General features: G+C 36.5%; 1 protein-coding gene across 2 annotated transcripts in view; it reads left to right on the top strand.

Moving 5' to 3' along the window:
* LOC118903697 (CD2 associated protein) overlaps window positions 1-13229 on the top strand; it is a 112629-nt gene that overhangs the window by 56023 nt on the left and 43377 nt on the right. For both annotated transcript variants that reach the window (XM_036869022.1, XM_036869023.1), the window contains exon 5: window positions 2926-3046. In XM_036869022.1, the coding sequence (XP_036724917.1) occupies window positions 2926-3046 (121 nt within the window). The remainder of the gene's footprint in view (window positions 1-2925; window positions 3047-13229) is intronic.

Raw genomic sequence — 13229 nt, 5'->3', positions numbered from 1 at the left:
CTGTAGAAATAAAGCTTTATTCATCCTTGCTATGCCTAATATTTGTGTACTGAATTTGTATCTGTTGACTTTAAGAATAAAATAAGCTTTTTTTAGCTAAAATTAATGTAATCTAAGTAGCTAAGAATATAAACCTTTTCTTTGATTCTTAATTCACTTTAGGCACAAGCCATAAAAATAGAAGGATTTTTACCTTTTGCACAGCAAAGGTATACAAAAGCAGAATGTTTTAAAAAACTTTGTCTTGTTTGAATTATCACATTCAAATATTAACCCAAAAGCACTTTCCCTCATCTTAATATCTTAGAATAAGATTTTAAAATATTTTAAAAAATAACTTTTCATGTCTCTGCTTTAACCGTTAAAGAAATATTAAAGTTTTATTTAGCGGCTAAAGATGCCATTTTCAAAGTATATGTTTTGATATCATGTATTGCCACTGAGATTGATTTTGTGTGCTAATATGTAATTTACCTCTTGTTTATGTTAAACTCCAATGTGTTTAGACAAAAGGCAGTTCTGGTTTATTTCTACCAGGTGGCAATAATAATAGTGTTTATCGAGCCTATATTATGTCTGAAGCACCATTCTAAGTGTTTCACACTTATTATTTCCTTTAAGTTTCTAAACAACCTAAGGAGATAGGAATTTTTACTCCTATTTTACAAACAAGAGATTGAATCACAGAGATAAGTGATTGGCTTATCTACTGTTGCTGCATGACACGCCATTCTAAATTTTGTGGCAAAGAACAACTGTTTCATTAGGTTTGTTAGTTGTGTGGGCCCAGAATTCAGATAGGGCACAGAGGGATGGCTTGTCTCTGTTCTGTGGTGCCTGGGGGCCTCAACTGGAAAGCTTCAAAGTTGGGTACTGGTAGAATCATAGGAAGGCTCCTTCACTGACATGTCTAGTGTCTAGAAGCCTCAAAGACCAGGACTCCCTATGGAAAGCCATTATGTACCCTCTCCATTTGGCTTGGCTTTCTCACTGTATTGGGCTCTCAGGTGTCTCAGGATAGTAGGACTTATGACATGGCAGTTCAGGGCTCTAAGTGTAAGCATTTCAGTGAACACAGTGATAGCCTTTTATAATCCAACCTTGGAAGTGATAGTATCACTTTCACCACATTCTGTTGGTTACAAGAAAGTCATAAGCCAGCAAGATTGAAGGGGGTGGGGACAAAGCCTGCCACTTAATCGGTGGGAGGACTGTCCAGATTACATGTAGATGAGCATGTGGGTTAGGTGATCTTGTTTCAGGTATTTTTGCGCAAGTTCGTATGCCTGGCGTGCAGAGCACCAGAATCCGAACCCACACAATTTGTTTTTGAGTCGGTGCTCTTTACCACTATACTACCCTGCCTTTTAAGAATTCCTTAATTAATAGGAATTTTATAGAGTTATTTACCCTAACTACCCAATTGCTGTCAAGTTGGGATTCCAGGTGTAGTTAACAGTTTGACGTTCTCTTTGTTGTACCTGTTCCAGTTTGGTCTACGTATTTCCATCACACCTGGTTTGAAGAACTCTCAATCCTTTGGTGCCTCCTTAAGTCTGCTAAAAATTCTAAACTCTTCATATTTACTGCCTTCTATTTCTCTCTTAAATAGCATGTATTCTAGGCACCTCGCATTTCAGCTATACATTCCATTAATAAGTCCTTCATTTTTATGGTACCACATTTTTCACATGCTTTATGTCTGGTAAACTCTCATTTAGCCTTAACTGTCCAGCTCTTTTGTTATTTCCTTTTAGGGGAGCATTTTTTGATTCGTATATGCCTTTCCTTTGTGCTCCTACAGCATTTTGTTCACACTTTAGTTATAACACCTCTCACATTGTATTGTAACTATCTGCTTATTGTTTGTTTTCTTCTTTAGATTGTTTTATTCAAGGACAGAGATGTCTCATGTGCAAATTTGAATATTTTCCTATCAGTTAACACCATGACTTGTACATAGTGCCTGTTGGATGAATAACTTATTAAAGTTTCCTTTGTAACTGTGATGAGATGAAAAAAATTTTTAAAATATTTTAAACAGAAAAAAGAGCTTTTTCTAGCTATGATATTGCATGTACTGCTGTCAAGTGAATTTTGATAGTAAATAGTTTACTCTTTAAAAAATTATTTTTACTTATTAAGATCTCAGCATCCTTAGAAGAAATTATCCATTTTTAAACAGTTATTAATATTATTAAATAACTTCATAAATAACTTATTATTATTAAATAATAATAAGCCTCATTATTTGTGAATGTAAACATTTTTCTAAGGAGTTTGGTTCCTGAGAATATTTCTGGTTGGGGTTGGGAGGGAGTGTTCAGTAGAGCCTGGCATCTGGACTTTTAAAAATAAGTGATTCTTTTTCATACTTGGGTTAAGACTCACTGTTCAAGTAAAATAGATAAATTACTTAGTAATTTTTTATGCCATTTAGGAAGTTATATTCTTATATTCATAAAACTTTTTCCAAATCAGAAATTTCCAAATGCTTAAATGATGTATGTCATAACTACAGACAGAGGCTCCATAGTGTTTAAAACAGTGACGTTCCAGAAGAGAGCTATCTCCTTGTTGCTGTTAATACATTATTCTTGGTTATCTGATACTTTCATGAAAATTACTTGCTTCATGGATTACAGTTGATCATAAATTCTCGTTGTTAAGTGTTACAAAGTGCTATTGATATATGACTAATCCCATATATGATTAATCCAATCCACACAGATTTAATCTACTCAAAATATATTTTTTCCCTTTGTGTTTTCTTGTAGATTTAAAGGGGTTATTTTGCATCACTAACTTTGTGCTCATTCACTTCTATAGCTCAGTTTTTCTGTGGGAGAAGTGAAAACTTAAGAGAAATTTTTATTGAAAACTTAAGAGAAATTTTTATTATCTTTGAGTTGTGAACTCTTTCAGGTAGAAGAAGGCTGGTGGAGTGGAACCCTGAACAACAAGTTGGGACTGTTTCCCTCAAATTTTGTGAAAGAATTAGAGGTAACAGATGATGGTGAAACTCATGAAGCCCAGGATGATTCAGGTAGACTATTTTAAAAATTTGAATAGATTTAAATAAACTTTATATTTGATCTAGTGTTTATTTTGTATTTTTTAAAACTCCAGTCTTACTTTTGAACTAAGAGCTTTTTTTCTATCTACCTTAAAGAAAAGCACTTTATGACAGGGACTTAAAGTGAATATTTGCCTGAATATCTAGGCAAATAATTTAGTATTTTTCCTTCCGATGTCTGCTTCAACCTGAAGTAAATGTATAGTCGTTGTTGAGATAATTCCCGCCTCCCTGCCTCCCTGCCTCCCTGCCTCCCTGCCTCCCTGCCTCCCTGCCTCCCTGCCTCCCTGCCTCCCTCCCTCCCTTATTATGAAATAATACTACTTACGTTATCTGATTTCTTTCCACTTAAGACCTACTTGTATACAATTTTGCCCAGAGTTTGCAAATGGCCGAACTACTTCAGAAATAGTAGAAGTTTAAAACAAATCTTCCTTTGGTTGTTTTCTATATTCACATAATAGATTTTGTTTTCCATGTGCAGCCAGAATGTCATTTAATTATTTTGTGATCTCTGTCATTTAGAGACTCACCTATAAATTAATCTTAAATTTGTTCACTATTCAAAAGTACAATTGAAAAAGATTTTATCCCAAAGCTAGATGTAATTTTTTTTACGTCTGTGAATTGCTGTGGGATTTAGGAGAATTTTTTTTTTTTTTTAAGAGAAACTAAATTCATAAGTGGTAGTGTAGGGATAAGTAGATCTTTTTCTTTATGGAAAAGTATGTGTAGTGAGAATGTTCAGGGTTTTGTGCTTGCATTAACTAGTATTATTTGGCAGTTGTGTAACGGTTAGATAGACTCAGATATTGAGGTGTAGACATACAACCTTAAGGTTGCCAGTGTCGCCATTTTTTTCAAAGGCAGTGTAACGTCAAGATATGAAGACTATTGTTTTAGTCCATTAGGGCTGCTATAACAAAACACCACAGACTGGGTAGCATAAACAACAGAAATCTATTTCTCACAGTTCTGGAGGCTGGGAAGTCCAAGATCAAGGCGAGCCAGCATAGTTGAGTTCTAGTGAGGCCCTCTTCCTGTTGCATGGTTGGTGACTTCTCACTTTGTCCTCACATGGTGGAAGAGGCAAGGGATCTCTCTGGAGCCTCTTTTGTAAGGCACTAATCCCATTCCTGAGGGTTCTGCCCTCATGACCTAATCACCTCTCAAAAGCCCCACCTCTTAATTTGTGGGGTTAGGATTTCAACATAGGAATTTTGCAGGGACACAAATTTGCAGACCATAGCAACTATATATCATTCAAAACAATGAGATGAAGTCTTAAGGTTGTCCAGACTGCTTCTGTACCTAGTACTTCATATTGCATTCCAGTGGACACTTCTGTTTTTTAATCTATCTAGGATGTTGGGCTCCATGATGGCAGGGACTGTGGTTTGGTCATCTTTGCTTAACTGTAGTTAGTGTGCAAAATGGGAATAATAATTTTTACCTAAGAGGACTGTTCTGTGAACTAGCAAGATAGTTTCTAAGCATAATGCTTGCAACATTGCAGATTGTTTTGAACCTAGTTTCTTTTGCTTCTTTTTGTCGGTACCTTCAATATTTTGAAATTAAGTAGGAAAGCATTATAAGGTTGTTATGTGTAGCAAATGCATTTGTAAGCCTCACTGTCCTCAATGGTGAGGGAACAAATTTTAGAGAAAAAAATTAAATAATTTTACATTTAATAGATGGTAATATTAAACATAATTTATAAAAGGTATCTAGAAATCATTGTTGAGATAATTCCTAAAGTTTTTGTGATGCATTTTTAGTTCTACCATTTTAAACCTTATTAAGAAAGTTCTCTGAAACTTTTATCCTCATCCATAATTATGGTTTGTTTGCACATGAAAGATTTATGCAGTTTTTTTCTCCTTCTCAAGAAAGTGTTGAGCTTTGAAAAAAGTCAAGTAATGAAATGGTAGAATAGGGCATGAAATGATAGAGCAAGCTCACAGACATCTAGGTTTAGAGCTATGAACTCCTAGTACCACCCCCTCATTCTGTAGCAGAGAAACCTAAAACTTTTAGAAATTACCACTTAATATTATTCTACATGCATATTCTTAGAAGACTCAAGACTTCTAAGAATTTTCTGTTTCTGACCTCATTCCTGTGTACTTTTGCTCACTACCTCTCACTTTATGGGTCCATCCTTTAAACTGCAGTACACTGATTTTTTTTTTTTCTTGAAACTTTTTTTTTAACTTGGAGCAACATTGCAAAAATAAAGAGGTCCCATATACCCTTTATCCAGATTCACCACCAATTGTTAACATTTTGCCTCGTTTGCTAATTTATTACTCAATTTCTATTTAAAAATCTGGGGGTCTTTTTTTCCTTTACCTTTAAGTACTTCAGCGTGTATTTCCTAAGAACAAGAACAGTCTCTTATAACTACAGTATAGTTATCAAAATCAAGATATTTAATATTACCAGTACTGTTTAATTCACAGTCCATATACAGAATTCTTAATTGTTCTAGTATACTTTACATAGCTATTTTTTTCTCCTAGACAGGACCATGCAGAGAATTTAAGTTTCTTTTGCTTAGAATAGATCCCCAACCTTTCTCTGTTTTTCTTGACCTTGACATTTTTAATTCTTATTTATTTATTTATTTATGGCTGTGTTGGGTCTTCGTTTCTGTGCGAGGGCTTTCTCTAGTTGCCGCGAGCGGGGGCCATTCTTCATCGCGGTGCGCGGGCCTCTCACTATCGCGGCCTCTCTTGTTGCGGAACACAGGCTCCAGACGCGCAGGCTCAGTAATTGTGGCACACGGGCCTAGCTGCTCCGCGGCATGTGGGATCTTCCCAGACCAGGGCTCGAACCCATGTCCCCTGCATTAGCAGGCAGATTCTCAACCACTGCGCCACCAGGGAAGCCCAACCTTGACATTTTTAAAGAGTTTAAGCTGGTTATTTTGTATAATGAATCCCAGTTTAGATTTTTCTTCTGATTCTTCATGTTTAGTTTCAGGTTATATTTTACTGATAGGGCTACAGAATGATGATGTCTCATTGTATTGTATGGAGGACACGTGTACTTTGTGTCTTTTATTATTGGTGATGTTAAATTTGATTACTTGGTTAAAGCTGTGCTGCTACTGTAAGTTTACTGTTTTTTTCCTTCTAATTGATAAGTGTCTTGTGGGGAGGTACTTTGAGACTATGTAAATATCTCATTCCTCATCAAACTTTCACTCAGCAGTTAAAGCATCCACAGATAAATTTTGCCTGAATCAGTTATTACTGTGATAGTTGCAAAATGATGATTTTCTAATTCCATCATCCCATCTGTTTATTATTTGACATTCTTCTATAGAGAAGTATTTTGCTTTCTCCCCAGTTGTTTTTTTTTTTTTTTTAAATCAGCGTGGACTCATCAGTTGTTTCTTTTTTATTCACTAGGTATTAATCTATTATTGCCATTATTATTTATTTTGATACTGCCAGGTTTGGCCAGTGAGAGAGCCTTCAAACTAGTTTCTGTGACATTTAAAAAAATTAACCTTATTGGACATATAATTTACATACAGTAAACTGTGTATATGTAAAATATACAATTTGATGATTTTGACAACTGTATACATCCATGAAAACCACTACCACAATAAATGTGCAGGACATTTCCATCATCTTTATGATGCCTTGTAAACTGAGCCCTTAAAGTATGTACAAAATTTAAAGTCCATGTGGAACCAGTAGCAAAAGACAAATTTAAATTTGGATGTAGTTCATTACTTTCATAATTATAAATACTTTGGGCATTCCTTGCAGTATTCAGCCTTCTTAGAATTTTAGTAACCTTGCAGAATCATATCTGTTAAAAATGTACTTCCTTGCTTGCTTAATCCCTTGCCAATAGCAGTGCATTCTAAATGTGGAGCTTTGTGATTATGGGGTGGGAAGTCAGTGGTTGAAGTACACTGTAATTCCTTTTTTTTTTTAACTCTAAGTTTTAGGCAGAAAGTTTTTGCATATTGATGTAAATGCCAGGAAGTGAGTGCTTTATAAGGTCTTTAGAACTTTAGTGATAAAGGCATAGAGTCCTTTAAGTTTTAATTTAAGAGTTTGATATCTTATGCATTATGACTTAGAGAATTCATGTCCACTATTCCTGTGTCCTAACAAAATATAACATCTTCTATGTATAACTGGTGTTTTGATAGTCTTTTTTAGTCAGTAAAATGGTGTATGTTTCTGGTAACTGTTACAAGAATTACCAACTGTACATTATAAATTTTTTAATTTGTTTTTTGCTTACAGTATTAGAATGCCATATCCACTGCATTTGTTTATTTTACATAGTTTCTTCTTACACTCCTTTACATTTAGTAGAGCTCTTCTCTTCTCTTTTAATAAATAAACTGAAGTATATGGGATGATGTTCATGGTTTGACTAGTTAAATTCTAGCTATTACTGCTAAGAAGATAATTCTGACTCTAGACAGTAGGTAGACAGTATTACCTGAGCCTTAGGGTAATTTATTTTTATGCCCTCAGTTTTCATTGAAGAACCGTGGTATAAAAGCTATAAAAAAAGCCCCTATTATATTTAGGAATGTGGTAAACTTATAATCTATTCTATTACTCAGTGGTTTCTATATAAAATCTCAAGATTAGTATCTTTTTAGTAGTCAATTTCAGGAAAAGCTTTGCTTCTCTAGGGAAGTGTGATGTTTCAGTTTTTATAATGAAATGACTGCCCTTTCATTTTGTTAAATATTCTTAGCCTTTCTTGTTTAGAGTGTCTTTTTGTCGCCTTTCAGATTCCACTTATTTCCTAAGTAGGACTTGCTTTCAATTTTCCTTCTTTTTAATAAAGCCAGTGACTATATCTACTGGTATTTTATCCCTTGTTAAGTCTTCTCCCCACATCAAGCCTATAAAAATCTCCATTTTGGGACTTACCTGGTGGTACAGTGGTTAAGAATCCACCTGCCAATGCAGGGGACATGGGTTCGAGCCCTGGTCTAGGAAGATCCCACATGCCACGGAGCAACTAAGCCGGTGCGCCACAACTACTGAGCCTGCGTGCCACAACTACTAAAACCTGTGCGCCTAGAGCCCGTGCTCCGCAACAAAGAGAAACCATCACAATGAGAAGCCCGCGCACCACATCGAAGAGTAGCCCCCGCTCACCGCAAACAGAGAAACCTGCTTGCAGCAACGAAGACCCAACGCGGCCAAAAATAAATAAATAAATTTATTAAAAAAAAAAATCTCCATTTTGATGTCTAAATAGGCATCTTGAACTAAGATGGTCAAAACTGATCTTCTTTTCTCTGTACCCAAATTTGGTCTGTACAGTCTTCTTCATCTGCGCTAATGGCAACTCCATCCTTCTTTTACTTAGACCAAAGAATTGGATTCACCTTTACTCTTCTTTATAATACCACACTCTATACTTGATTCAGTAACAGACTTTGTCACCTACTAAATAAATGTACAGAATCTGTTTTCTTTTACCACCTCAACAGCTGCTACCCTGGTGTAAGTTATCTTTTCCTGTATAATTGCAATAGTCTGTTATTTGCCGTTATCTCCGTACTGAATGTTAAAGTGCTTACCCTCCGGTAGCTGTCGATTTTACTTAGAGTAAAAGCCAAAGTCTTCTTAAATTGGCTATAGAACCCTCCAAGATCTGGCACCCCCAAATGTCTCCCCCCGCCTCTCTGACTTTATTTCCTACTTAACCATCCCCTTTGTTCTCATTAGTCTTCTTATTGTTTTTAAAGATGTCAGGAACATTTCTGTCTCACAGCCTTTGTACGTGCTGTATATATTTGCCCAGAATGTCCTTTGAGATATCCTTAATGGCTTTCAGTTTGATTTCAGGATTCTCCTCAGAAATCACCTTTTCAGTGAGGCCTTTCCTAATAGCTCTGTATAAAACAGCAAAAAGCTTCTATCTTCCATTCTTTAATTCCCTTATCTTCTTTGATACATTTGTTATTATTTCTTATTTACTTTCTTATTGTCTGTCTGCCCCCACATTAGGTTATATATTTTGTTTTGCTCACTGCTGCACACCTAGTTTCTAAAGCAGTGTCACAGTGTTGCTCAGTGGATGCATGAATGCATAGTGGGTTTTGGTGTACAGAGAACTTTTCAAATACTTTGTCATGTTAAATCCTCATAATTTTTGAAGTTAGTGTCACCTCCACTTTAAAGGTAAAGAAATTATAACTCAGATTATTTAACCACCGAGTGGTAAAATCACAACTGGAATTCTCTTCTGATCTTTTTACTTTACTGTTTTATTTAACATATGGGGGTGAGGCTGTTAGGTAATTCTCACTGATTTAGCTCATTTGTTTGCATGTCAGTCATGTACTTTCACCCCTGTGAGAAATATGAGCAGTAATATGTGGGTTCGATGGCATTTCCCATGGACTCAGTGCATCCCCAAATCTGAAATTTAAAAGTTGAAGTGAGTGAAGGGAAATTCTAAATATAAACGCTGTTATTTAGTTAATTCAACATTCATATGTTTGTTCATTCAGTATATTGAGTGCTTATTGTTGAACATAGTGTGCATGTTTATGGGAATACAGTGATGAGCAACATAGTCACGATTATTCCCCATATTTGAAGCTTTTGGTCCGTGGAGAAAGAAAAGAATATTAGACAAGTGATTATAATTCAGCATGAGAAATATTTGTGGCAGGAAGATTCAGGGTGCTATAGATGTGTAAAGAGCTAGCTCAGACTGGGAAGGATGTAAGGGAATGCACCCCATAGGAAGTTAAAGATTGAGATCTCAGAATGGGTAGGAGATCCCTAGGCAGGTTTGTGGCAGAGGGTAAAGAATGAGCAGAGCAGTTTCAAGATCCTGAAAGAGATTCAATTCAGAGGGATTATAGAGTGTATGGTTGGATGTGGTAGGTTTTGAGGCTAGAGAAATTGTTGGGTCAGGCTTAAGAAGGCATTACAGAACTGGTAGTCAAGTCACAGAGAAGCCTTAGAGGGGAGAGAAATGATCAGATTACTTTATTTATTTTATTTATTTATTTTTGACTGCTTTGGGTCTTTGTTGCTGCACATGGGCTTTTCTCTAGTTGTGGCGAGCGGGGGCTACTCTTCGTTGCAGTGCGCGGGCTTCTCATTGCAGTGGCTTCTCTTTTTGTGGAGCATGGGCTCTAGGCATGTGGGCTCAGTAGTTGTGGCACACAGGCTTAGTTGCTCTGCGGCATGTGGCATCTTCTCGGACCAGGGCTCGAACCCATGTCCTCTGCATTGGCAGGCGGATTCTCAACCACTGTGCCATCAGGGAAGCCCCAGATTACCTTTTAGATAGAGTGGTTTGGTTGCAGTGTCAAGAGTGGATTGGAGGAGAATAAGATTGGGGTAGCGAGACCAGTTGAGAATGTTTTGATAATTTAGGTAGAAATAGTATTAACCTAAACTAGAGGAGTGATCATGGGAATGGAGAAACATGGGTAGCATTCCTGTGCTAAATAGGCGGTATAAAGAACTGCACCTTGGGATGATGGGATGATGGGGAATGACTGAGAAAGAAGAGTCAATGGCTACCAGATCTTTGGTCAGTAAGCTGGGTAGATGATGTCATTTGCAGAGAAGGGATAAGTTTTGGGAGAAGATGATGAATTCACTTTTGGAGATGTTGACTTTGAGTCCTGTGGGGGTGTCAGGGCATCCAAGTGAAGATATTTGATAGTCAGCTGTATGTGTGTATCTGAAACCTTGAAAAGAAATTTGGGGTGGATGTCCAAAATTGAGGCTTGAAAGTATGTTAGGTGGTACAAGAAACCATGGAGTTGGATGAGATTACCTAGGGAGACTGTCTAGGATGGAAAAGGAATACAGCCTAAGATAGAATCCTATGTAGCAACATTTATGGTCTAGGCCAAGACAGAGTAACTAAAAAGAAGACCAAGAAGGCACAGAGAGAGAGCCAGGAGGCAACCTGTGAGTGAGTGGTCATCATTGGAAGGGAGTATTTCAGGGAGGACATGGACAGTAGTGTCAGATGCTGCTGCAAAGTTAAATAAGATAAGTAAGGTAAGAAATAAAATGTAATCCTGATTTAGGGTTGAAGAAATCATTAGTGACCTGGACAAAAGCAGTGAAGAGAGGTGATTGGTAAATGTAAAGCAGTGTAGCAACTTATACTCCAGAATGTTTTCCTTCTTTTCTTAAGAAGGAAAAGTCTTGATCATTTTCAAATGCTAATGGCAGAGGACAAGTAGAGAGGGAGAAGCTGAAGATGCAAATTCAGAAGAATGGGATTTATCAGCAGAACAGGATTTACCCAGGAGGTGGGAGGAAATGAGATTTACATTATAGGTATCATGATTAGTTTCAATTTATTGGAGGTACTTCAGAGTTAGTGCCCAGAAGCTGAGGGCGAGATAATCTGACTTTTAATTTCTTCAACAAGAAAGGAGAGAAGCGAAGAATGAGGTGCAGAGTGAAGAGGTCAGAATTTTGAGGAGACTAAAAAGGTCCCAACAGGGATTGTTAAATGTTTTGAGCCATGTATCCCTCTGGGCTTTACCGGGCTACTAGAGGGATGCATTGCACAAAATGTTTAAGAAACTCTGATAGATTGTTCTTCAGGAGTTCTCGTGTCTTATGTTCATTCTCTTCGGAGGAGTCAATCTGAGGTTTCATTTCATTATTCAGGCTCTGAAAAGGAAGATGATGCTTATTGCTAGTGGGGCACAGGATCCTTGTAGAATGGTGATGCACCCTGGGTGTGCCAAAGGTGGTGGATAGAAATTTGGTGATCTGCAGCCTAGTCTCCAGGAGTTAAGATGGTGCACAATTTACTTTGGTGTCTAACCTCACATTAGCTTTCACCTTGAACTCTTTCTCCTGGTGAGCAGCTTTGTAAGGAAGAATGTTTTGGGGCTTCAGTGCTTTTACTGGTAATATGTTATATGAGTCTTTACAAGTTGTTGTTAGAGCCAGATGCTCTTTCTAAATGATTCTTTTTAGGAACTAAGGAATACAGATTTTAAGTCCATAACACACAAACACAACATTTTCTTAGGAAATGTAGGAGTATCATAAAAATCTTTGAATGATGGTGAAAGATGTTCTTCTTGGAGTAAAAAGAGGGAGAATTTATGCCAGCAACTAAAGTAGATTCCAAGTTCTTCTACTTGGTTTACATGTTTTACCTTAATGTAAGACCCATTCACTTTAATAGTGAACTTGGATTGCTTCCATTAAGTGCTTTGTATTTTCATCAGGTTTCTTACTTTATATTATTTTTCTTTAGCACTCAGTGCAGTTCACATAATGAATCTTGTTTGTTTTTCAAAAAGTAGTTGTATTTTGGGGCTCTTGGTGGTTTTAAGTCATTTTATATGGAGGTGCAAGTCATCAAGTAGTTTTTGCTGTAGAGATTTCATGAGAAAGGGAGGAAGGGAGAGTTTTAGGTTTAATAGGAAGATTCGCTGTTAGGTTTTATGACTGACAGTGCCATACATAAAATGGAAATATAATTTTTTTTAAAGCTTAGCAATGCAAGGACAGTCTCTGATGGATAAAACATAGACATAAAAATATTAGAAATACCATATAGGGTAAGATTTCTGTTTTGTCTGATTATGAGACCTTCTGTTTACCCTTTCTCTCCATTCTTTTGCTCTTTTCTCCTCCTTTGTCCCTGCCTTCTCCCCCGACCCGCTGCTTTCTTCCTTCTAGTGTCTACGTTGCCCTTTTATTTTTTGCTCCTTCTATGTGATCATGCTCTTTCCTACTTGAATAGTTTTCAATAATACATCTTTAAACTTGTTAAAAGTAATAGGCCCTGAGCCAGACACTGTTTTAAGTGCTTTACAGGAATCAACTGATTTAATTCTCATAACAATCCTATGAAGTATCCCATTTTGCAGGTGAAGAAACTGGGCATATACAGTGGAAGAGGTGAGATATGGATCAAGAAGGTTTAACTCTAGAGTTCAAAAGCAATTAGCCTATCCATTAGTACTAGATAATTGAAATATCTATGCATTTATTTTAATGATATATGCTTTAATGACTGTAGTAAAGTTTAGAATCACTAAATCTAAAAGAAACTGTTTATTTTATGGCTATAATCAAATACTCAAACGAATAATTGCACCTTAGAATCATCTGCTGATTCATAATTGAATTCATTATCAAAAATC

This window comes from Balaenoptera musculus, chromosome 11 (assembly GCF_009873245.2).
Source record: "Balaenoptera musculus isolate JJ_BM4_2016_0621 chromosome 11, mBalMus1.pri.v3, whole genome shotgun sequence".
Classification (NCBI taxonomy): domain Eukaryota; kingdom Metazoa; phylum Chordata; class Mammalia; order Artiodactyla; family Balaenopteridae; genus Balaenoptera; species Balaenoptera musculus.
This window is presented reverse-complemented; position numbering and strand designations above follow the sequence as displayed.